We start from the raw sequence: 26,219 nt of genomic DNA, 5'->3' as shown, positions 1-26,219 counted from the left end.
ACACTTTTTAATTTAAATGGAGTAATTTATTTGTATCGGAATTACATATATATTACTAACTAAGCATTAGTCCAGTGAACTGTTGATGTTTGTGTTAGTGTGACTTGTAATATACCTTGCCTTGTGTTGCTCTTTGTTTTACTGCGTGTTGTTCAAATCTGAAATATTCCAGTATTAACGGGTGTTCTTCTGCTTTGGAATATGTTGTTGCTTCTTTGTTTCAAAAATAGAAGTTGCGGCTGCTGCGTTGTGATCTATATATTTTCTGTCAGATGATGCAGATTACGTTGTGAGAACAGGTAAGACAGGAACGACCAGAAGACAAGTGTCAAGATGCTAAAACGTGTTTTGAAGTTGTGGATACTGCCCCATTTGTTTATGTTTGTTTTTTTGTAAACTCAGCAATCGCTCAGCTGTTTGCCGACAGGCTATACATCATAGACTCTCGACTAGAGAATCGGTGATTGATATCATCAGCATCGATCTATGTTGCACTGAGCAGATAATCAAGATTGCTGTATTCGTTAAATACAGAACAAACACTGGAAATAGTTTAGAACTATTTTACTATGTGAAAAAGTCCTTATCGACGCACAACAGTATATATACATACAGCTAGTTTCTGGAAAACCACTACCAGTGCAGATGTGATAATTGAATAGGGGACATTCGTTTATGAAATGTATATCACCCGGGTGTACCCCATTTTGTCACAAAGCATATACTTCCAAGAGGAGCAGCAAAACGGAGAAAAGAAGCTCGTCGTGTGATAATATCACTTCTTATAGATATGTATACTTCTCACACAAATTAAAGCAACACAAATTTTAATCTCATTACATGTAATTTATTGAAATTGCAAATCATGGAATGATGCAAGCGAAAGGTGAAACATATGTACACAGGATTAACAAAATGAAATGGTATTGAGCAATAATAGACTTACACATTATCAAAGGCATGTACCCGTGAAACAGTCGTGCAAAATGTGCTGCATTGATGGATCAAAACGTAACATTGAGGTTCACGTCAGTTTTGGACAGTGAAGCAGTGTTCAGTAACGCGTATGACTACCATGAGCACAAATGCAAGCTTCTACACGTCTTTGCATTGACCAAATGAGCCTTTAAAGTTGCTGTTGTGGAATGTTCTGCCATTCTCTCTGTAACGCCTGCTGAAGGTCATCCAGAGTCTGGGGCGAACATGGAGACCGTAAACAAGACTTCCAATAATGTCCCAAGCATGTTCAATGAGATTAAGATCAAGTGGCCTTACAGGCCAGTCCATATGTGTGATGTTGATCTAAACAACATCGTTAACAACTCTTTCTCAGGCATTATCATCCATGGATGGGCATTATCATCCATAAAAATAAAGTGAGGACCCGCTTGTTGTGCCAGAGGAATGATTACAGGCATGTTTCCACCGATCAGGGTGCATGTGTGAAGAGTGGAGCACAGTCATGCCACACATTTTGCATGTTGTTTCTGAGGGTGGTTTTGTATTCTTTGAATATTTACCTTTCAGTAACATGTCGGCAAAAGTCGCTGTCGAGATTGATAAAGATATTACACTGAAAATACTTGTTGCTTAATTTTTGGTGATAATAATATTACACTGAATATACTTGTTGCTTACATCTTTTCTGAGGAGTATATTTTAAGCTCTACGCCCATGGTATTCTGCGATCCATGAGGCAAAAGCGTTACAATGTACAGATACATGATAGGCAGAATTGCAAAGGCATCAAGTATATAATTTGGTCTTGGTCTCGGGAAAATATTGCCCCTATTGAATACGACGTTGTTGAAGCATTAATAAACATAAATCATTTTGCATGTATTTTTTACTTTGAATAATGTGAATAAAGAATTCTGGTAGGTAACACAATACATTTTCACAACGTTGTGGGAAGGTTGTAGATTGGTAAGATCATGACACAACGTTGTCACTACCACGTTAGTATTACGTCGTTTTATAAAGTTATGTCACAGCGTAATAACATCGTTGCAAATTTACCTTGAGGAAACATTATACTTTGGTCTCCTCACAACGTTATAATAACGTTTCTTATAATGTGGTGCCATGGAGTTTCTGTAAAACGTTTCAATTTGAGCTTCAGAAAACAACTTCCAAATTGACGAATAAACATTGAAGTGAATTTCTGCTTTGTTTCTTATGTACTGTTCGCTACTGGGAAAGCTATTGAACCATTAACGTCATGCAGAACGTTTTAATGGACAACGTCAAATAAACTAGCATCCAATACCTCAATACACTTTATCACAACGTCAGACCACAGCGTTGTGGCAACGTAAATTGGAGTATACAGAATAACGTTGTAACAACGAAAGCAGAACATTGTGACAGCGTGAAATCGTTCACTGGGTTGTTGAGGGCATCCTGACAATAGCGTGGAGCACGAGCACCGATATTCATTAAGCATGTCTCAGAAGACTTATTTCATGGAACATCATTCAGCATCTGAAACAAAATATTGACTGAGGCATTATTGCTGAATGTCATCACATAATGCATCATGCGGTTTCAGAGAAAGTTGGTTATATATGCCATCAGGAGTTGGTGTCAGAGTTGACTGCTGGGCATACGGTCAGTTCTACACTATTTCTTTCACTCAAATACCAAAACGATCATACCTGTTTTGCTCCTGAGATTCCGTTTGCCTTTCTGTGGTTTGGCGTACATATCTTCAATATTCTCACTTGTTCCTTCTCTGCTCTTCACCTTATTCACTTTGGCATACACATCTTCAAAGATAATATGACACTTATTAATACCTCAATATTCTTCCTCCTAACAATACGAATGACTTGTTGTCCTATTTACTATATGGCTGAATAATAGGGTCATGTAGTTGTGTAGACACAATACTGGAACATTTATTGATGGATGGGTATATTTACTCCAGAAAAAATAGATATCATCCACGTCAATCCATGACCATATCTGGGATGATCTCGGGTTCTGTGACTATAGAACTGAACTTTGATAACATGGCTACTTCTGTCTAACTACATGATGACTATGACAGTTCCTTCCTGATGATGTATGAAATCAATCAATCAAACACGATCAACATTACGTTATAACGTTTCAGATAAACACGTTTGCGATAGAACTAGCCTGGCTAGATGTAATGTTTTTTTGCTCAGCCATTTGTCCATTCAAGGAAGCATACTCGTGCTTTCGTCACTCTCATGCGTATTTACAGAGTTTTCGTCCGATCTGCTTTACAAACCAAAAATACATATCTGTATTGGATTCTTCCTCATCTCCTTTGTCTTGGCCAGTGCAGATCCGGGCTAGAACCGGTCTTCGGCAAACCATGCGACTACGTTATCAGGTGGTCAGACTGGCTGACTCGGTTGACACATGCCATCGTATCCCAGTTATGTAGAGAAATGCTCATGCTGTTGATCACTCGACTCTCTCTTCCAGACACCATTATTTACAGACTGGCGCCAGACATGTGTTTGGTTTCTTTTACACGTTCAGCCATTTGACTGTTAAGCTGATAGTTGATGAAAGCATGTGTCATACTCCTACACTTTTAAAGATTTCTCTTCGAACTACCAACAGCATCTGTCACACTTACCTCCATTTGGTGTTTCCTGCCGTCCTTTGTGCGGTTTTGCGTACACATCAGTAACTTCATGTTGGTCTGCATTCGTCTTCACCTTCTTCACCTGGGTGTAGACATCTGACAACAGCAGCAATATCTACCTGATGCAGTGTCATTCATGCAGAGGAGCTCACAGTGAGTTTGGTAGTTGTTCCTTGGCAATGCACTTTAGTGAAGTAAGGTCTCATAGGCAAATTACACCCGCGCGCGCACGAACACACACACATGAATATAAACTTATACACATTCGTACGTGTTGGATCTTGTATAAGTAGATTGTGTGCGCTAAAACTGATGCCTTTGATAACACTTTTAAATCGTGAAGACTATTGGATCTTGTAAATTGTTGAGAAATTCATGCAGTTATGTGAAATTTCATTTGACGTTAATCTAATATTCCAAACACGATAGGATCACACCATAGTTAGCATTCTCACTCCTATATCAGACAAGTGACTCCAACTGGAATCCACAGAAATGGCGTAATTGTTACCTTTCCCAACATGATTCTGATCCTCAATACTGTTATCAGCTGGTTCTATATCCGATGAACCGGTGTACAAAATATTGTCCTGCATGACTGAAATATGAAAGTAGTGAATAAATTTATATGTATCCGCATCCTTTAATCACCACCCCCTAGTCAACAATTAACGGAGTATACTACTGCTTAGAAGCCTAGACATTATTGGAACCTCGAAACAAAGGGGATATTAAGCTAAGCAGTTATGTATGACAGGAACAATGACCGTTCCATATGCAAATTGAAACATTTCATGTGTTGAATTTACAAGGGAAACGCTCTGTTATCTACAAATAATATGTTTGTGATAAACTTTTGAGACAGAAGTTCCAATCAGGAAGACAAGCGCATGTAAAGGGGTATTAGAAGCACATATTCAGTTACATTTTCGTTACCTTTATCGGCTTGATCGTGATTATGTATACTGTATTCAGCCGGCACTACGTCAGACGAACTGGTGTATATTATGTTGTCCATCATGACTGAAATATGCATCAAATAAAATGTCCCAAGATTTATTCACATGTAAAATAGAATAAAATTTTACCGCTATTACAGATATGGAGGTTTTGTAAATGCCACACTTGATAATACGTTTTGAATATGTTGATGTGTATGAAGTTAATAATGCATCTACAATATTTCACTGCTACATAAATGTCTCCATCATTTAGGACAAAGGTTCAGTAACTTGCCTTTTTCGTCCCATTCAGTTACTCCACTTTCAATCAGCATCTCAGCACTAAAATCAACAGCCAAAATAGCATTAAAATGGTCTCGTGACAGGAAAATACACTAATGGCCATAATACCAAAAATATGCATGCCATAATCAACATCTGTAAACATAAATCATGTTAAATACCTTCTTTACCATGAATGAGGCAACACTGCCATGAAGTGATGTTCCCTTTATTTATTTCCTCAATATATATAGCCTCAACTATTCTGTTGCAGTCACATCTGCTATTTGAATGTGGCTCTAATTCACAGTGGAAATCTTCATTCATGAATGTTACAGGCACAGACGCACCTTCTGGAAGGGTTTCTATCCCGTCGACTTTTATCCCTGACATCTTCTGGAAGAAGAATACAAATATTAGTTGGTGGCTGACTGACTCGTGATTTGTTTTAACGATAATTCAGATGTAACTGCTTGTCAGCTCCATGTGGGAGGACAACCTTTCAACGATGATACAGTTAGATAACACTTCATCATGAATGATTGAAATTGGCCTCACAGCGTCATGAGTTGTTATAACTCGGACATTATCCCAAGCATTACCTTCAAGAGAGCGACGTCTTTTTCTGATACAAATAGCTGCGACGATGACAACAGCGATGACAGCAACACCTCCTCCAGCTGCTCCAGCGGCGATGGCAATGGTGTTGGACTCACCAGCTGTGTAAACAGGCGTCGTTATTGGGTTTCCTTTGCGTTGTTGTTGGTGGTGGTTGATATTGTAGTAGGATGGCCTGGACGTATGAAAGACTGGGTGATAACGTTTCATGGTACTATTGACTTATTGATATTATACCTGTGGTAAGGTATATTTGACACCAAGCAGTAAGCTGGGCACATTTAGGTCCCAAGTGCCCAAATTGTCTGTTCCCACGGCTTTCACAACTTTCTTACGGGAAGTGTTCTCTGATTAAAAGTGGGTATTACACCAGTGTGCGCCAACGTTTACAGTATTATTCAGAAAGACTGAGTATATGAATGAAGGAATGAATAAACAACTGATCTTTGTAGTTATTGCCGCGGTGTTGTTTACATGTATTAATATATTTACGTTGGCGCAACGACTTTGACAGATTATCTTTCAATACTTGTGTGTACAGTTCCGTGTCCTTCCAAAACTTTAAAACATAATTCTGGGGTTGTGTCTTTCACTTGCTAAAGCTTGAACGAGGAACTATAGTGTACACACGTTGATAAAGCTTGAACGAGGAACTATAGTGTACACACGTTGATAAAGCTTGAACGAGGAACTATAGTGTACACACGTTGCTAAAGCTTGAACGATGAACTATAGTGTACACACGTTTATGAAGCTTGAACGAGGAACTATAGTGTACACACGTTCATGAAGCTTGAACGAGGAACTATAGTGTACACACGTTGATAAAGCTTGAACGAGGAACTATAGTGTGCACACGTTGCTAAAGCTTGAACGAGGAACTATAGTGTACACACGTTTATGAAGCTTGAACGAGGAACTATAGTGTACACACGTTGCTAAAGCTTGAACGAGGAACTATAGTGTACACACGTTTATGAAGCTTGAACGAGGAACTATAGTGTACACACGTTGCTAAAGCTTGAACGAGGAACTATAGTGTACACACGTTGCTAAAGCTTGAACGAGGAACTATAGTGTACACACGTTGCTAAAGCTTGAACGAGGAACTATAGTGTACACACGTTGATAAAGCTTGAACGAGGAACTATAGTGTACATACGTTGATAAAGCTTGAACGAGGAACTATAGTGTACACACGTTGATAAAGCTTCGGAACGAGGAACTATAGTGTACACACGTTCATGAAGCTTGAACGAGGAACTATAGTGTACACACGTTGATAAAGCTTGAACGAGGAACCATAGTGTGCACACGTTGCTAAAGCTTGAACGAGGAACCATAGTGTACACACGTTTATGAAGCTTGAACGAGGAACTATAGTGTACACACGTTGCTAAAGCTTGAACGAGGAACCATAGTGTACACGTTTATGAAGCTTGAACGAGGAACTATAGTGTACACACGTTGCCAAAGCTTGAACGAGGAACTATAGTGTACAATATCAAAAGCTTGAACGAGGAACTATAGTAATAATACGTTTGCTAAAGCTTGAACGAGGAACTATAGGTTAATACGTTGATAAAGCGAACGAGAACTATAGTGTAAACACGTTGATAAAGCAAACGAGGAGGAACTATAGTGTACACACGTTGAAAAGAGAACTATAGTGTACACACGTTGATAAAGCTTGAACGAGGAATTATAGTGTACACACGTTGATAAAGTTGAACGAGAACTATAGGTAATATCGTTGTGAACGAACGAAAACTATAGGTAATATCGCCGATAGAACGAGGAACTAGTAGTGTAAACACGTTGATAAAGCTTGAACGAGGAACACTATAGTTCCTCGTTCAAGCTTTGCAACGTGTGTACACTATAGTTCCTCGTTCGAGCTTTATCAACGTGTGTACACTATAGTTCCTCGTTCAAGCTTTAGCAACGTGTGTACACTATAGTTCCTCGTTCAAGCTTTGCAACGTGTGTACACTATAGTTTCTCGTTCAAGTTTTAGCAACGTGTGTACACTATAGTTCCTCGTTCAAGCTTTAACAACGTGTGTACACTATAGTTCCTCGTTCAAGCTTTAGCTACGTGTGTACACTATAGTTCCTCGTTCAAGCTTTATCAACGTGTTTACATTATAGTTCCTCGTTCAAGCTTTATCAACGTGTGTACACTATAGTTCCTCGTTCAAGTTTAGCAATGTAAGCATGAAATTTCCTCGTTCGTTTTATTTACACGTGTTACACTATAGTTCCTCGTTCAAGCTTTATCAACGTAAGATTATAGTTCCTCGTTCAAGCTTTAACGTGTGTACACTATAGTTCCTCGTTGCTAAAGCTTGAACGAGGAACTATAGTGTACACACGTTGATAAAGCTCGAACGAGGAACTATAGTGTACACACGTTGCTAAAGCTCGAACGAGGAACTATAGTGTACACACGTTGATAAAGCTTGAACGAGGAACTATAGTGTACACACGTTAACACTTATTGCAACTTTTCTTAAAGGAACATTTTGGCGTCACAATTCATATAATGCATAGTCTATTTCTTTGTATAATACGTAGTCTGTTCCATGCCGTTCTATATACGATCTATATCTTGCCTCGTGAAGGCTAAACATACTTTTTGGACCGTTTTGTCTCAACTCGTGAAAATATGCTTTTCAGACTTCTCTCGATGGGATGTATATTATATTGTCTAACACAAGTAACAAATGACATAATGTTAACTGAAATATTGCCTTCGTCTATAGAAATATGTTCCCATCTTAGTAATTGTAGTGTTAAGGGATTTACTACGTTATCAGGTGATGTGTGTCAGGTAATTACACCTTGTTGGGGATTTAACGGTGAAGATTGTTTGTGTAAATACCTGCTGACTCACCAGCAGTGTAGCCAGGCGTTGTTGTTGGGTTTCCTTTGGTGTTGTTGTTGTTGGTGGTTGATATTGTAGCAGGATGTTTCGACATTGGGGAAGTAGGCGTCTCTGACACATTAACATCTGAAGCAGCATTAATGTCCGTTTTATCACATTATTGTTACTAATCTCAGCCACAACCGTTGTCTGTCACAAGGGACATGGACTCATTAGGAGATAATCATACTCTGTTCTAAAAAACCGTATATAACGAAATTATAATAGCTCTAAATTTGATTTAAAGCCTTAGCGCGTAGCATGTATATTTCCATTCTACCATAACTGCGTTATAAAAATGTTAACAAATTACATACTGTGTTGGAAAATCAGTGGTATATAACGTAAGTATATACCTCAGAGTGACTTTATTAACCAATCACAATCCAGTAGTTTCAGAAATCATGCTAGAATTGGTACTACATACTTCTGCAACTTCCATGCATGTTGTAGGTACATGGTGACCTAACATTCCAACTGAGACCAGATAAAAATGTTGGATTTATATAACAAATGGTCACGTCAAAAACATGCTCGAAAACTTGTCAACAATGAATTACACTGACGACTTTGTCCTCTCTTTGTGCATTTTATAACAAAAATGAACAGGCAATGAAAACAAACTATTGAACACTGTAGCAATTGTTACTGCGAAATGTCTTTCTTTGTATGTACAATTGATTGTCATTACATTTCTGAATTAAAAGAAAAGGAGCAAAAAGTGCTAAATGTTCAAAGGCTTTTGTATACAGAAATGTTATCACTTTAAATCTTGTACCTATAAACATACTTGACAGCTTTATTGAAGTTAGATTAACAAAATACTGGGACAATTGTATGTGTATATATTAATGGCATACCAGATGGATTTAGCAACACCGAAAGGAGAGACGTCCCGTGCATTCAGTGTAGAGATAGGTTATCTATAGATTTACGAGGGGCGATCAAAAAGTATATAGAATCACCAAGAAAACGATACAAATGCAGTTATTTTTATGTTTTATTTTTCTACATATTATCTGTCAAGCTCAAGCAAAGTTGGTTTGTTATGTTCCAGTCTCACGATCCCCATTTTCTTTGACCTTTCCTCTTAGTACCCTCCAAAACGGAAAATCTAAATAATAATAATAATAAGAGTACTTTTATAGCGCCTCATCCACATCACCCAGGGACATGCTCTAAGCGCATCAAATAAAAAATCTAAAATCTTCAATAAATGCATCAAAAACTTCAGGAAACAAAATATGCAAGAAATATTTTATGTGTTTGAGATTGATAGAAGTCCCCTATAATCACACTTCATGAAAAAGCAATTTGAAATTACAATCACTTGTTAAAGTGACTCCCCCCTCCATGTTGACTGAAAGAGCTTGTTTCGGAGACGCTACCCACCCCCACCTCTCATTTCAGATGACGTAATCATAAGGGCAGGGCTGATTCTAATGTTTTCACGTATGCATATATGATGTCAAGGGTTCAAACTAAATACTGAATGGTCACACAAGTGTCAGCTCACAATATATTGTAAACAGTGTCAGCTTGAATATCTGGAAACAATCTTTTGAAAGATTAAAATGGGGGTGACCCTTAAAAAGTAGCCCCCGACTAAATGTAAATGACGCAATCCAAATCTTTGACTGTTGATCATGACTGGAAGTCATCCAATACTATACTAAACATATTTTATATGACATTATCTGAGGGCAAACCATTATCCAAGAGGTACCAAAAGACAAATCGTCTTTCATTTTCTGCAATTTTGTTAGAAATATTCTACCCTAATGTGTTGTGATGACGAATACCTGGTTAACCACATTACTCACACATGTGACATTTGGATATGGCTTTGCTAACGATTCCTTCAAAATAAAATAGAAGCTTTTCAAACACTGGACATCGAGAATGTAGTTAGGCTACGTACTTTTTGATCGACTCTCCTGACTTCAATAAATTGAATTTTGAACGTAGCGTTTGGCTTTTAATGCGAGGAGCATTCATTTCAGACAAAATGTCCTTGCATTGATGAAGTGGTGTTGCCATTGTAGAACACAATATTGACATACGACTCGCAGGTGTTAAATTTATACCCGGCCTGACACACTAGATTTAACATAAGGATAATTATATCTACTGGATTGTGATTTCACTTTGTTGCGTATCACATGAGCGAGTTAAGATTAAGTCATATCGGTAATATTTCAATATACATTAACATACATCAGCTATAATAGAAAGAGTGGACAAAGGGCAGTAAGATCACAGACATAGTTTAATATTAATATCTAACGTTTAAATTTGGCTTGTGCTATATCTACATTATAAAAATGAACTATGGGTCAGCAGCTACCAAAGACGGAACACCACACGTATCACTACAGTTTATCTGTTGGTCGCTTTCATAAACACTCATCTATTACCTGTTGATCCGGTTATATCTGTGGCTGTCGGTGTTGTGACTGAAGCCGAATGAGTTGTTGCGGTTACTGTTGATTGGGGCACTGTAACATCTGCAACATGTTGTTGTCTTATTGCATCAACACTTCCATTTCAAAGACAAGGGATATAATTACCGATTTTGCTTTTTCTATGTGTTCTCGATGTAGACTTTTGCATAGCATTTGAATATGAAAGGCATTTATGAAAATACATTTATCACATAATTCACAATTCATAAATAATGATAAGGAAATTGCCATCACGCCATATGAAAATACCAACATTTGCAGATGTTAATTACTAGTGACTCATGCCATGATGCTGGTGAACTATTTGTACTAATAGTCATTCACCTATTCAAATAAGCGAGCCAATTACGGAACTTTGTGGGGGATAACTGAAAATCAGTAAAAACAAATGATGGTTAACGGTGCCTCACATATCGCCATCGTATTGCTCGTCTGAGTGTGGACAGTATCCACACACTGCCACCTGGATCCATTGTCTACGGCTGAGTTGATCCTGAGAGTCACATTGTGTTGTGTGGCATCACAGCTCACATTGACACGACCTGACAGATATCTGTTGAAGACGTCAGGGTTGCCTCCACTGGGACTGGTGGAACCTTGTGTTGTGTAGAAGACTAATGTACCATCTCTGTTCCACTGTCTGGCTTGTCCCGTAGTTGTGTTACTGCTGCAGATCAGGGTGAACAGTTCCCCGTCTGTCACTGTCATGGGGGAACTTGTCAGGACTAAAGAACCTGATAACATATACAAACGGAACAACTTCACAATTAAACTCCTGTCATGTAAGTTTCTACATAGATTTCCACACTTTGTAGAGGAATATATATATACAACGTCATACTAGTGTATTTGGATGTTTTGTATACAACGAGAATATGTCATGGGAGCAGAAAACAACTCTAGTTGTTTCTCTGTTCCCATGACATCTTAGAATCTTCGAATACGGAATTTGACCACGTCATACGTATTGCATCCTTGTATTACTATCCTTGGTTTACATGGGTATATAATAAAAATATCTTCTCAATCATAAACAATAACTAGTTGTTGGTAACTAATGATAGATATATAGATAGATAGATTACAGACAGATAGATAGAGCTGTGTGTGTAATGATTGAGATACGAATGATTTTATACATTCTTCCAGTTTAGAGAACCTAACAGAAACTGCCACATAGAAGACAGATAACAACTTCGTCTACTTTATCGAAACTAACTGAGGCCAACATCAGTTCAAAATTTCCTTAACCCAAGATACAACTGAAGATCTAACATGAGATCAACCAAGCTATAACCCCGACAAAGCGGTTCAACTAAATGCAATTTATACAACGATATACTTCAGCATAGCACACATCGCTTTATAATTGATCTGAAGACTGCAACCTCTAGTAAGTGGATGGTGAACGTTCATGGAAAGAATTGGTACAAATAATTTGAAATTTGTATGTATTTCCAACAAAATGACATGAGGGCAAAAAAGACTAGGAACCGCCCGGTCAAGTAAATAGAACGTCTCCCGGGAAATGCAAGGCTAGTTGTTCCATCCTCCGCCATATCAATCCAGAGAAAAACATACGAAAATGCTCTAATAGCAAAAGACTGTGTAAGCGCACTGTGAAGTAAAGGGCGACTAACAACTTAAATAAGATAAATGGCTGTTCTTGTTTGTTTGTATTGTTGTTGTTCAGCTGTGTTTCAGCGATTTCAGCGGGGCGGTGGGGTAGCCTAGTGGTTAAAGCGTTCGCTCATCACGCCGACTACCCGGGTTCGATTCCCAACATGGGTACAATGTGTGAAGCCCATTTCTGGTGTCCCCCCGCCATGATATTGCTGGAATATTGCAAAATGCGGCGTAAAACTAAACTCACTCACTCACTCACTCACTCAGCGATTTCAGCCTCGGTGAAAGGTAGCGTACACACAGTTTGGGAAAAGGGAGAAATATCGGGTAATCGCATTTAAATACATGCATAAATAATAACAGAAATGATTCGGGGAACAATTTGCGTTTGGCCAATATTTTTTTCTGTTTTTTTTTAAAGTTATAACCGAACCATCTAGTTCAATATTTGTTCAATATATCAGCATGATTGGGATGCTTCCAAGAGAGAAAGAACAATAAATCCTTTCACAACTCACCTAACCTTTGATGAACGAAGGATGATTTGACTACCCGTGACTCGAAACACACCTTGCATTAGAGCATTTGACCTTTACACATGTAATAGGTTTTGGTTGAGAAAAAGCTGTTTAAGATTTTCTATCTTTTGTGTGTGTTTAAATGTTTCTAGTTTTCACAATTTCAAATTGTGCCCCGAGAAAACTGTCCAGTATTTCCGACTATATACAAGTACACATACTTTTCCGAAAATCGGATCCAATTTGAATAACATCATTCGGTATAAAAACACCACCCAATTCCTAAGGAGATGGTTTGCGTCGACATGAGACATCGTTATATTCCTGGGAAAGAACATTCTGGACTGTAGTCACAAGTAGAGCTTCTGTACAAATTTTTGTACGAAAATTATCGTGATGTAATCATACTTTTAGACAGGAGACGTCAGCAGTGACGTGTTACACAAATACCCACCTGCCTGGTGTGAGCGGCCGCCGAGTAACAGAAACAGGAGTAGATATATCCGATACATGGCTGTATACTAGCTGTTGACGAATATCACATGAAAACACTCTCCTCTTGCGTATCAATCTACCCTTGCAGCTCCGGTAATCCGGGGCCACTTTTTCTCACACTTCACCCATCACACGTATCACATGTACAGACTCCTGTACATCGCAAATCTCTCCCGTGGAACAAGGTAAACCAGGTTGTGTACAAGTCGCAATAACTCCACACAGTGACCGTCCAGGTAGTTGGGAGTCCCTTGTAACACCAGGGTCGCTTATCAGCATCAGGATATGTGTATCAGCCTACCAGCAACGTGATACAACCCAAGCGTTTTGTCTGAAACCAGGAAGTTGTTGTGTACAGCTTTAACCCGAGTCACGAGCAGTTGAAGGCCATACAGGTATAGGTATCGCTGCTCACACTTCATGCAAGTTTACACACCTGTAATTGCATCTGATTAAGTGATAAGGATATGTTTGCCGTGCATGTAACCCAAGTCATACAAATCTACTTGAACCTTAGCGTGTATCGTCAATGTCAACTCTGTTCTAACATGATTTACATGTGTCAATAACATACAGTAGTGATGTGACTTTCAGACTTGTCAACATTCAGAAATCGCTTGGGATGATGGCGTACACGGTGACATATCCTTTGACAATCGTGGATGAGAATCTGTTAGATGTTACTCTAAATTACTCAGTGACGCTAGTGGTGTAGGTAGGTGGATACGTGCGTGAATTTGAGAATTACTGCTACTGTTAAACACTGCTACCTACATATACTGCTACATACCCCTCCACAACCTCCACCCGTGCTGTAGAAGATTGGCACTGGGGCATGTGTTCCGTAGCTGACTTGATCACGAACGGTATGGGTTAACACTCGACAGTATAATTGTAAATAATCGAGTCTGGACAAGACAATCAGGTGATCAACATCATGAGCATTGATCTACGTAATTGAGATACGATCACGTGTTAACCGAGTCAACGTGCCTGACCACCCGAACTCGTTATTTGCCTCATACGACAAGCATGGGTTGCTGAAGAACAATTCTAACCCGGATGTTCACGGGTGTGGTTGTAGGAAGATATAATATCAAATGACAACGTCAGTCACGATTTGTCCCGCAACACAAGAGTGATCGATATTATTTGCGTGGGTGACTGGAAATCAGTTACGTGATCTTGTCCACCAACGCCTGTCACTCACGCGATGAAAGTAAGTGATTGTTGCCAACGCCGATGGGGAAATTACTTCAACGAACAACAATGTTGGAATCCGTAGATCGAAACATGCTGTCGAAGGTTAACCCATACTGGGTGTGTGTGTAATTATAATACCCAAGAGTGTTGTATCTATTTGCATTGGGTGGCAAGCTGACATTCCGTGCAAATGAGTACCCGGACCTTTAACATAGAGACACAGACATCTCACCACATTCTGACAAGCGGAATATATGTTGTTTCAGCCCTAGCTGAACAAGTCCAGCCAGTATTATCGTTATCATGGCATTTTATACAAATCTTTTTTTGGGGGTGTTGTATTGGGTTTGGCATGCAGTTTCTTAAACGTGTTCTACATTGTCAAACGGTATTTTTTAAACTGACACAACTTGTCTACGATACACTATTATGTGGACACCCGGTGTTATATACAAATTCTGCAAGGGAAAACGTATGCGTAACGTATGTGTACAGTTAGGGGGCATGGAGAGACGATCTCAACACATTAATACCACATAAATTGCTCGTTCAGAGGTGATACAAAATCACATATTTGCAGGTCACCGATCGCTGCAAATAGTTTTAGTTGGTGATTTTCTAGTTCGAGTTATCCTGTTACAGACCATCGTGAAATACAATTTAGTGGACAAGTGGTGATATGCAGTTTAAAAGGGTATTCGACGTTCTCCTATTACCTAGTGATTGATACAACGAACAACGCACTCAATGCGTGACTGATATAACGAAAAACACAACACGTGATTGATATAACGAACAACGCAACACGTGAATGAAATAATGAACAACGCAACATGTGGTTGATATAACGAACAACACAACACGATACTGATATAACGAACAACACAACACGTGATTGATATAACGAACAACGCAACACGTGATTTATATAACGAACAACGCATTACGTGGTTGATATAACGAACAACGCACTACGTGATTGATATAACGAACAACACAACACGTGATTGATATAACGAACAACGCAACACGTGGTTGATATAACGAACAACGCAACACGTGGTTGACATAACGAACAACGCAATACGTGATTGATATAACGAACAACGCAACACGTGAATGAAATAATGAACAACGCAACACGTGGTTGATATAACGAACAACACAACACGATACTGATATAACGAACAACACAACACGTGATTGATATAACGAACAACGCAACACGTGATTTATATAACGAACAACGCAACACGTGGTTGATATAACTAACAACACAACACGATACTGATATAACGAACAACACAACACGTGATTGATATAACGAACAACGCAACACGTGATTTATATAACGAACATCACAACACGTGTTTGATATAACGAACACCACAACAAGTGATTGATTATTGAACAATGCAACAAGGGATTGATGTAGTGGACAACGCAACAAGCGATTGATATAACGAACAACACAACACGTGATTTATATATCGAACAACGCAACACGTTGTTGATATAACGAACAACACAACAAGTGATTGAATAGTGGACAACGCAACACGTGATTGATATAACGAACAACGCAACAAGTGATTGATATCACGAACAACGCAACACGTGAATGAAATAATGATCAACACAACACCTGGTTGATATAACGAACAACGCAACACGTGATTGATATAACGAACAATGCAAGACGTGATTGATATAACGAGCAACGCAAGACGTGATTGATATAACGAACAACGGAACATGTGATTGAAATAACGAACAACGCAACAAGTGATTGATATAACGAACAACGCAACAAGTGCTTAATATAATGAACAACGCAACACGTGGTTGATATAATGAACAACGTATTCAATATGTGTGTTGCCGTGAAGTGTAATCTAATTAACAGCGTGTTAAAGAGTGGGCTCAGACCTACTGTGTGCCTGTTGAGATCACGATAATCACGAATACTGCAAGCTCTAGGTGCGTGAGGAATGGAGGTGTTATCGACTTGTTGAGTGAATGCGCATGTCCATATTATGAACATATACCAGTACATTAAGTGTTTTGAAAAGGGAATTCACATTAGTACACATCCTTAAGCTGAATCAACACTTATACACGGATGAAAGTATACACAGTGGGGTATCTCCAGAGCCTATTTCAATGTGAATTGTGTGATTTGATTTGATGGGTGTTATTTTACATCGGGCTCCTAAACAGTTGTACATTTGCATTTGAAAACCAATTCCTGATTGAAACAATCATTAGGCAATGGGTACAGTACCATACACTATCGAAAGCAGAGATACATGATATCATGTCAAGTCTGTCTTGGGAACAACAGATTCACAAATAAATCCTCCATGTTCTGTGTACCTGTCAGACGTGCTTGCTGTGGTCTATATATAACTGCAGCATGTCTCTCGGCGTTACGCAGTACTTTCCTCGACGCTTGAGCGGTGAACAAACCACTTCATATCCCTTTAAACAAGTCTGTCCTCTGACGATTTTAGAAAAGGTCGTAAACCATTTGACTGAACAAAGGATTTCAGCATATAAGTTATTTATCAGTCCTGTGTGATCAATATTTCAAAAGTAGGGTCGAAGCGGTAGCCAAATGGTTAAAGCGATGTCTTGTTACGCCAAAGAACCAGGTTTGTAACCCTGTGTGGGGTACAATGGGCTAAGAGTGGGGGCATCGGACGGAAATCACGTGGGGCAGGGAAGCACTTTCGCATCTGCATAATATGTTCCACAACCCTGAAATGACCTCTCGTTTAATTGCTGAGAAGCGAAATAGTTCAACCCCAGAGATAGCGTTGGTTGTCGTACTGTGCTGAGCCCTGCAGTGGCTGGTTTGGTGGGTTGTTTGGCTGACAGACTATGTGATCGGACTGGTGTCTCGTTTACTGTGTAATTATGTTTGTGTAGAGAGATGCTTACCGGTCTCCTTGGTTGAACATTAATATATTTTCTCACTTATATTGTTAGCATTGTTAAATATACACTGTTTAAAATGTAGGGCTGTTCGTTTACTTCTGTTTAGATGCCTGGCGGTATATTACTTTCAGATCTACCTCAGAGAGACGGCCTTACGTATGCAGTGCACCTATATGTATATTGATATCGTAATTGTGTGGGAATCTTTGTTTTTTATTCAACGCAGCCCTTAGCATTACTCAAGAGATTTGGTAGTTGTCAGCCAGTGACTGACATCGTGAACATAAATCTACGCTGTTGTGGGGGCCATGACATTCATTACCTTAGACAGCCTGCCTTACCTTCAGATAATATTGTCGGCCTGTTACAATAAGCACAGTCGCTTCTTGAAACGAGCACTCATAGCTTAAGACCTGTTACATCCCTGTTGTCTTGGCCCATTGTTCTGTACTGAGCTGCACGAGTCAGTCAGTGAGAATGTAAATGTGTACATTCTTTTCACCTGTACTTCAACGGTGCTTGTGATGTTCCTAATACATAAAATATATTAACGTCAGACTCAGGTATTTGGAAGTGTGCTCGTGATGTGGTCAAACCTACTACAGAACAGAAGTAGCACAATACGGCCGAGATATGATACCCTGATTACATATTGTTCCATCCATAGAATGAGATATGATACCCTGATTACATATTGTTCCATCCATAGAATGAGATATGATACCCTGATTACATATTGTTCCATCCATAGAATGAGATATGAGTGAAATGATTTGTCTGAATGTGGTGGAATGTGCGCAAATCTGCATTTACCTGTTTGATTATTAGATTAATTATAACTTTGAGCCATCTATATGGCAATATTCCTGTATTTCGTAGCAAACTAAAGATATCGGTTTATGCTAGTGACAGTTAAACGTACGTAGACGAACATCCGACAGGTACTCGTCCCGTATCAAGTCTGAAACAAACCGTTTGTTTGCTTCAGGTTTATTTAAAGCAAACAGTACTCCACTCTCTTGAATATCTTCACGTAACTCCAAAATCATCATATTCTGAGACATCATCAATTATTGTACATATTTTACGAAACAGTTACAATGAAAGTACTGAATATTTTATTAACCCTTAATTTTCAAAAGCCTAAATGACATGACAATGTACAGCAGATGATGACACAGGGATGTAAGTTTTTACAAAGAGAATGATTATTCTAATTTACTGCCAGTGTTCAAACACAAACTGACGGGCGAAAAATAAATACACACATGTTTGATAGAGGCTGAAAATGGAACAAACAGGAAAAGATCTTAGTATGATAGTATGTTTGATACAGGTACAAGTTTAACGTGAACATTTAACGTGAACCGATGACTGATAGAGTCCAGTAATTATCACGCTTTGGTAGTTTGTATTATTTTTGGTAAAATCAAATTGTGAGATGTGTAAATTCTTTTGCCAAAAGGTTATGGTTATGGCTGCACTCATCCGACATTACCTGAAAGACCTGTGTACGTTAGATTATGTTTCTGTGAACACGCCGGCCTGCACATATGCATGTACAGTAACGTCACCACCTGACAAACAAACAGCTGTCAACATCGTTCACAAGTGTGGAAGCATGACTTTACCGATAACAAAAGAAGCAGGCAGTGTTTTCAATACACATAAAATATCAATTTCTGTTGGGCAACTCGTACTGACAACATTTTGTAATTGTGCAAAACCGGTAATACGGGTGAAACAATGACGGCATAAATTGTTACTCTCTCACAATTATTGTCACAAAGCGATGTATGGAAAAAAAGTAACTATGTGGCCGACACATATTCATCCTATCGTCTGTGTATCAGTAGGTTCCTTAAACACTTAGGCTTGGATTTTATTTTTACTGAGCATTGTACTTTTTCCTAATGATTGACTATTTGGCATCATTTGTTACACTGTTTGTTTAGAGGACCATATCAACGTGTTGCGACATCACGGCATTCTCGAAACAACTCATGATGACTTCAGATAACCCGTAATTCCAGGAAACTTGTATGTTCTGCCCCAACTGGTCCATTTTGAGGTTGGCTACATCCTCCCATCAGAATCATCCCCGGTAAATCTCGACCGTAGGACAGCTTCTGGACATTCATAATAATGTATATTATGTTCGATAAACCGTTGTAGCCAGACCGACTTCGAACTCTACGTCCATATTTATGCGTTATTTGCTCATGCTATCAACCAATAGTTTGTCTGGTCCAGAGTTTAGTTTGTAAAGACACCAGTGATATGACTGGTCAGCGGGGGCATATGCAGAATAATGTGATGATCCAGTCAAGCACGGTAGTATCATTATGACACCACAGACAAATTATATACATAACCTATTAAGTACAATTACACTTCAGCAAAGGCTTTGACAGCAGAGTTTGATAAAAGGGAGACAACTTTCTACCAATTGTCTGAAAGTCGGACCAGAATAGATCAACAACAATAAGACAACGCCCCATCACACGGGACTACTCTGCTAGGTTTCCTTCAGAATCTGGGGCGGTGGGGTAGCCCGGTGGTTAAAGCGTTCACTTGTCACGCCGAATACCTGGGTTCGATTCCCGACATGGGTACACTGTGTGAAGCCCTTTTCTCATGTCCCCCGACGCCATATTGCTGGAGTATTTCTAAAAGTGGCGTAAAACCCAGCTCACTTACTCAGTGACACCTTCAGAATTTCATCAAACACATCGGACCAGAACTGTAAAGCCTGCAGAATGTGTTCTGGCTCTGCTGAGCTTGTACAATGTGGTCTTGAATGGCATTTCTTGCAAACTTATAATGCAGTGATATTACTGCCGGTGTGGGCTTAATGTCATTGTGAACATATAATTCATTCTACAATTTATTGTTATATACCTTTGATAACACAAACATCACGAATATTGCAGGTACCACCATCAAACAGAATGAACATTTTCAGAAGCCAGGCATCTATTATGGAACAATCTCCCAAACAACATCTTAGGTCACCTGTGAACTCCACCAGTTCAAACGAGTGCTAAAACTCAGCTTTTGACAGTGCTTTGCCTGAGTGCCTCTGCTGAATTTGTTTGAACGGGCACTATATAAATACAAACTATATTTCTAGTCTGATACATATATAACATGATATAACATGGCGAGAAGATACACTGAACGATTGAGCATACTTTCGACCTTGTATCCCACGACCAGTTTGACCAATCCAGACATGCTTTGATGAATGACATGAGCACTTGCAACACACAAACAAGGATCTAACTGCTGACATTACAACCATTATGATTCACTAACTAGTCCACCCGGCCTCCCTGGTGAAGTAAATGAGAACTATATACATGTACACACGCCGACATGTGTTTCCTCTTCCTTGTGTTATTTGGCCTTGTCTTTCAGCACATGGACGTAAACACCTGACAACAGCAAATATCACTTTAGGTAAGTTACCGTGTGTCATGATCATGTAGGATTTGCAAGTAAATAACAAATGGTTTTCATATAAAAGTATATTCAAGATTAATGTGTACAACATTCCAAAGTATATTCCTCCGCGGATGTTATTTGCACGTATAAAGGAACTATATTGTGTAAAATGATTTCAAACATGTCTCGAAATACATGTCTCAAATTAACACAGGAAAACGGAACACTTTTCGTTTTATGTCTCATGAAAATAATATATTCAATCAAGGTTATGACTTACTTCATTAAATTTGTTATCTGTGGACAAGGTGTTGATCGAGACAAACTATATACCTTGTGTCACTGGTTCATTGTACTGTTTGTGGCCATCAGCTGGTGACGTTTCTGATGACACTGTGTGTAGTATGTCATCCTGCGTCGCTGAAACATGAACGTCATTCTCATAATGAGTAACTTATTTCGAACATTTCTTGTTGTTGTGTAACGCCAAATGCAACAATATTCCAGCTATATGACGGTGATCAGTAAAACAATCAAACTTGAATCACTCCAGTGATTAAAACTATGAGCATCGATCTACGCAACTGCGATACGGCGACATCTTACAATAAGCGAACCTTACCACCCGGACGCAGTTAATCGCCTCTTACCACATGCGTGGATTGTTGAAAAACAATTCTAAGCCAGATGCTCACGGGTAGCAGTAGTACCAGCTGCAGTGGATGTAGTCAAACTGTTTCGTATTTCGTAAGCCATATTTTCTATCAATACATCTTGTAGATAAATATTTTCTATCAATACACCTTGTAGATAAATATTATCTATCAATACAACTTGTAGATAAATATTTTCTATCAATACACCTTGTAGATAAATATTTTTTATCAATGCACCTTGTAGATAAATATTTTCCATCAATAGACCTTGTAGATAAATATTTTCTATCAATACACCTTGTAGATAAACTATTCTTTTTATCAATACGCCTTGTAGATAAATATTTCTATCAATACACCTTGTAGATAAATATTTTCCATCAATACACCTTGTAGATAAATATTTTCTATTAATACAACTTGTAGATAAATATTTTCTATCAATACAACTAGTAGATAAATATTTTCTATCAATATACCTTGTAGATAAATATTTTCTATCGATACAACTTGTAGATAAACATTTTCTATCAATATACCTTGTAGATAAATATTTTCTATCAATACACCTTGTAGATAAATATTTTCTATCAATACACCTTGTAGATAAATATTTTCTATCAATACAACTTGTAGATAAGTTTTTGTAATCAATACACCTTGTAGATAAATATTGTTTACTTATTGTATCATATTTGCAGTTTAAACACGGTTCAATCTAATGAAGAATCCAATGACTCATTCCATGACTCTGCATCTTAATGTCTTACCTCCGGACGTGTGACGTCTTCTTCTAACAAATACAGCGACGACTACAACGATGATTACTACAACTGCACAGGCGGACCCTGCAGCTATGTAAATAACAGTCCTGCTTCCCGAGCCTGAAACAGCAAGAGAATAATCATTCCTTGAGTAAGTCGGTGTCAATATGGCGTGCATAATGAAGCGTTCGACTCCACCCATGTCAAGGCAGCGTTTCCTCGAAGTGATCAGATAAGTTCAGATAATTTCCATAAAGTAATTGCTGGCTTGTGTCAAATAAACCTCTCCAACAGCGACGTCGCCTATTTCACCTGGATTTGGACCATGCTTGTCCTGAACAATCGTCGAATGAGCAATGAGTGCTATGTGGTGTGACCCTGCTGATTGGGTCGTGACTTGGATTGTCACCACTGGCCCAGAGTCCATTATTTCTGGTCACCATGACAGGTAGAATATCGCTGACTGTGACCGTTTTGCACATTTGGGTACAATTATACAGTGTTTTGCAGCTTACAAAATTCGCCATGTATGACTACATATCTTGCACTTTTTCCAAATAGGTATTTCTTACACATAAGTCGACACACCATGATGCGACACCAATAATGCTCAACCAGAGGCAACATCAAGGCATTCACCTATATCCTATGTTAAATATCATAAACAACACGATATGTATTCACTAGTTGATTAGAATTGTTCGTTTATGATCGCCACAAGTCAATCACACATTCCATGCTTTTTTGTATGTTACCGTTGTCTTTAGCATCGCTGTCTGTAAGTCTTGATAGATCAGCATGTCGTCCAGACTTCGCAGAAACTGAAACCGAAAATAAGGTTTAAAGCTACCAATTTCTATTCTTGTGTCACAATATTAGGAAAATACAAGAATAGCAACAACAACTTCCAACATTATGGACACACTCAGACATGAGGCCTTCGCAAACCACGGCTAATTGTGAAAGGGACAAGCAAACTAGAAGCTACAGGAAATAGTCTGCTTAGTTTGCAGACATTACACTTTACTAGAATATACGAGTAAGACTGATTGTAAGCAGAACATTGACTGTATGTCTGATGTCCATTTACTGATGACAACTAACAACTAATCTTCGGAGCGGGGCCACCTTTCAGACACAGGCTATTCATACCAATCATTCATTTAGCCCGAACGTTCATTCTATTCATTGAAATGGCACATGCCAGGCTACTACATACGTGCGTTCTTATCAACCAAAATAACATCAGACTTTTGTTCAGCAGTATCCGAACTGTTTATGTCCATGTAAAATGAGAACATGTAACAACAGGTTCATAAGCTGATCAACGTTGTATACGTGTTTATGGCATATCCTGTCAAACAACTACACACACATAGAATTCATACTCATAATAACGTGATAATAACTTCAGAAATAAAACTCATAAAACCTCATATTATTTTCTGAGATATGTTCCCTTCAAACACAAGACACTAGGGCCAATCCTATTGGCATACATATCAAATCTGATTCAACTATGAATCCCTTTTTATCCGGGCTGGCAATGCTGGAATACTAAAAACTTCTGCTTTTGGGTCATAAATCGTTGAGTGTTGACCTTTCATTTACAAAACATACTTCCATCTGATGTGAATGCCATTATCTACAGTCAGCACACACTGACTAAGAAATAGGCCTAACGTATATATTGTCCTGCTATGCCAAAGGCAGGTGTTAACGAAACACTATAATTTGTGTCATTAATGTGTCATATACGTGAATACCATCCACATGCCTTCCATAATTTAATCTGAAAGCTTTACTGAGCCCTTGAATGTTGTAATCCTAAACCAGAAAACTTTGTACAGGAGTCATATAAAGCGCATTGAAACGTTCGTACCAGAAAGGACTACATTTATGAAACGGTCTACAAAGATAGGAGCTGCTGAAACATTGGTCGACTTGAAGGGAAACGGTTCTACTGGAATGTCAAAACCAGCCCTCTTGGCATCAAGTATTGTGGGCATTTCCGTTACACTGATTCTTGCAGTACACACACATCTAACTCACGTAATGTTATATGGTTGCTTGTCTCGCTCTTCACTGTATCCTTACACCACCACTCTGTCCCCTTGTCAATAGTAGCGTTGATCCTGAGAGTCACATTGTGTTGGAGGACCCCACAGTTCACACTGAGACGCCCTGACAGGTATTTGCTGTAGACATACGGGTTAGATATAGCAGCTTTACTGAGGGTGGACAGTGACTCGGTTGTACGGAAGATGACGTTTTCATCCCTGTACCAATATCTATTGGCCCTGCCCCAGCTGCTGCTGCAGATCAGAGTGATGACGTGTCTGTCTGTTGTTGTTGCTGCTGCTGCCGGAACACTCGTCAGTACCAGAGAACCTACAAACGATATCAGAAACACTTGTGAAACACATCTAGCATAAAATATCAGGGTTAGAATGTGTCTTCAGCAACTCATGTTTGTCGCAAGAGGCGACACACAGGGAGGGGTGGTCAAGCTCGCTGACTTGATCGACGCATCGTCATCATTGACTTGATTAGTTACAGACATCTACTACAACGCTGTAACATTGATGAGAACAACAAACAAACATAGACAAACTATACCTATATACAAGCCTCCATGAGTTTTAATCCACTGACGAGCGGGTTGGTAACCCAGTGGTTAAAGCTCCTCCCGCCATGCCGAAGATCCGGGTTCTAGTACATGCATGGCTACAATCTGTGAACCCCGGATATTGACGAACTATTGATAAAAAGAGTCAAGTATAAATAGTTAAACTGCACGATGAAGACACGTGTTCGAGCGGCATAACATATATGAAGCCTGGTGTCATGATGAGATGATGTTATGGCCTCCAATGATCTTGAACGAAACTAGGACTAGGATGGGACATTTCACAGGAAACGTTTCTGGGTCGGTAGTGTGTAATACCGCCACGATTTGCTGACGAGTCTTTCGATGGCGTTCACAGTTTGAGGTTCATGTAGATGTCGCTAGACACGACAGCGCCTACCACGAAAGGGCAAATTAACTCGGGGCTGAAGCATGACACGGGACCAGCAAAGATTATCTCCGTTACGACGTTGTGTACACCACTGATGAATGTGACGGTTTGTAGAGATCGTCAAGCCTTGAGGTGAGCTCGTCTTCCTGGTCTTCAGTAACCCATGCTTGTGGTAAGAGGCGACTTACAGGATCGGGTGGTCAGGCTCGCTGACCTGGTTGACACATGTCATCGTATCCCAATTACTGATATCGATGTTCATACTATTGATCACTGGATTGTCTGGTCCAGATTATTTACAGACCGCAGCCATATAGCTGGAGTATTGCGGAGTGCGGCGTTAAACAACAACCAGACCTAACCAAACCAAACTTTTGAGACGCTATACGTGTCTTTTCTCCTTGTGAAACATAGGTCAAAACGACCGTCTGTCTTAACGCAAGCAACAGTTTTTAACGTTTACTTTGCAGCAAGTGTTAGTCTCGTGACCCCATGCCTCCCCATAAACTGTATGCATTTGGTAAATGCCAATTAAAAACATATTTACTCGCTCAATGATTCAGACAAAGTGATTGCATAAGGATGGATGCTGGCTAATTGCATAATAGCTCAAAGGGTGTGCTCAGACAACACACTATGTCGAAGTGGTTAAAGCAGTTTGAGTCGGCGAGGCGGAGAATCTCGACAAGTTGTC

General features: G+C 39.1%; 1 protein-coding gene and 1 long non-coding RNA gene across 4 annotated transcripts; both read right to left on the bottom strand.

Moving 5' to 3' along the window:
• Window positions 1-1,828: 1,828 nt before the first annotated feature.
• LOC124269610 lies at window positions 1,829-13,811 on the bottom strand. Of its 3 annotated transcripts, XM_046704642.1 has the most exons (12): window positions 13,455-13,809; window positions 11,267-11,596; window positions 10,809-10,898; window positions 8,350-8,478; window positions 5,451-5,567; window positions 5,199-5,244; window positions 4,862-4,908; window positions 4,562-4,648; window positions 4,137-4,223; window positions 3,617-3,721; window positions 2,658-2,768; window positions 1,829-2,484 (listed from the first exon to the last, which is right to left on the bottom strand). In XM_046704642.1, exons 1-12 carry the CDS (start codon window positions 13,510-13,512, stop codon window positions 2,474-2,476), a joined length of 1,218 nt encoding a protein of 405 aa, XP_046560598.1. In that variant the 5' UTR covers window positions 13,513-13,809; the 3' UTR covers window positions 1,829-2,473. The 3 variants fall into 3 exon arrangements, with proteins under 3 accessions (XP_046560598.1, XP_046560605.1, XP_046560614.1); XM_046704649.1 differs by lacking the exon at window positions 8,350-8,478 and having other exon boundaries at window positions 4,862-4,914; window positions 13,455-13,811; XM_046704658.1 differs by lacking the exon at window positions 8,350-8,478 and having other exon boundaries at window positions 4,862-4,914; window positions 10,809-10,847; window positions 13,455-13,811.
• Window positions 13,812-22,550: 8,739 nt separating this feature from the next.
• On the bottom strand, window positions 22,551-24,673 carry LOC124269638. Its single transcript, XR_006896559.1, has 3 exons — window positions 24,558-24,673; window positions 23,261-23,326; window positions 22,551-22,625 (listed from the first exon to the last, which is right to left on the bottom strand). It is a non-coding gene; the product is annotated as an uncharacterized LOC124269638 (long non-coding RNA).
• Between the last annotated feature and the right edge of the window lie 1,546 nt (window positions 24,674-26,219).

The sequence above is a fragment of the Haliotis rubra genome, unplaced genomic scaffold (genome assembly GCF_003918875.1).
Source record: "Haliotis rubra isolate DU_JTF1 unplaced genomic scaffold, ASM391887v1 Scf1016, whole genome shotgun sequence".
Lineage (NCBI taxonomy): Eukaryota > Metazoa > Mollusca > Gastropoda > Lepetellida > Haliotidae > Haliotis > Haliotis rubra.
Note: the sequence above shows the minus strand (reverse complement) of the source record. Positions and strands in the feature narration are given on the sequence as shown.

Bases quoted from the DNA above. Each gene is read 5' to 3' on its own strand.
- LOC124269610 (XM_046704642.1), bottom strand. From the start codon at position 13,512: ATGTATCGGATATATCTACTCCTGTTTCTGTTACTCGGCGGCCGCTCA. The intron at 8,479-10,808 runs GTAATAGATGAG...ATGCTGCTTCAG, and splicing joins AGATATAACCGGATCAACAG to ATGTTAATGTGTCAGAGACG. The intron at 5,568-8,349 runs GTATTTACACAA...CTGTTTACACAG, and splicing joins CACTGCTGGTGAGTCAGCAG to CTGGTGAGTCCAACACCATT.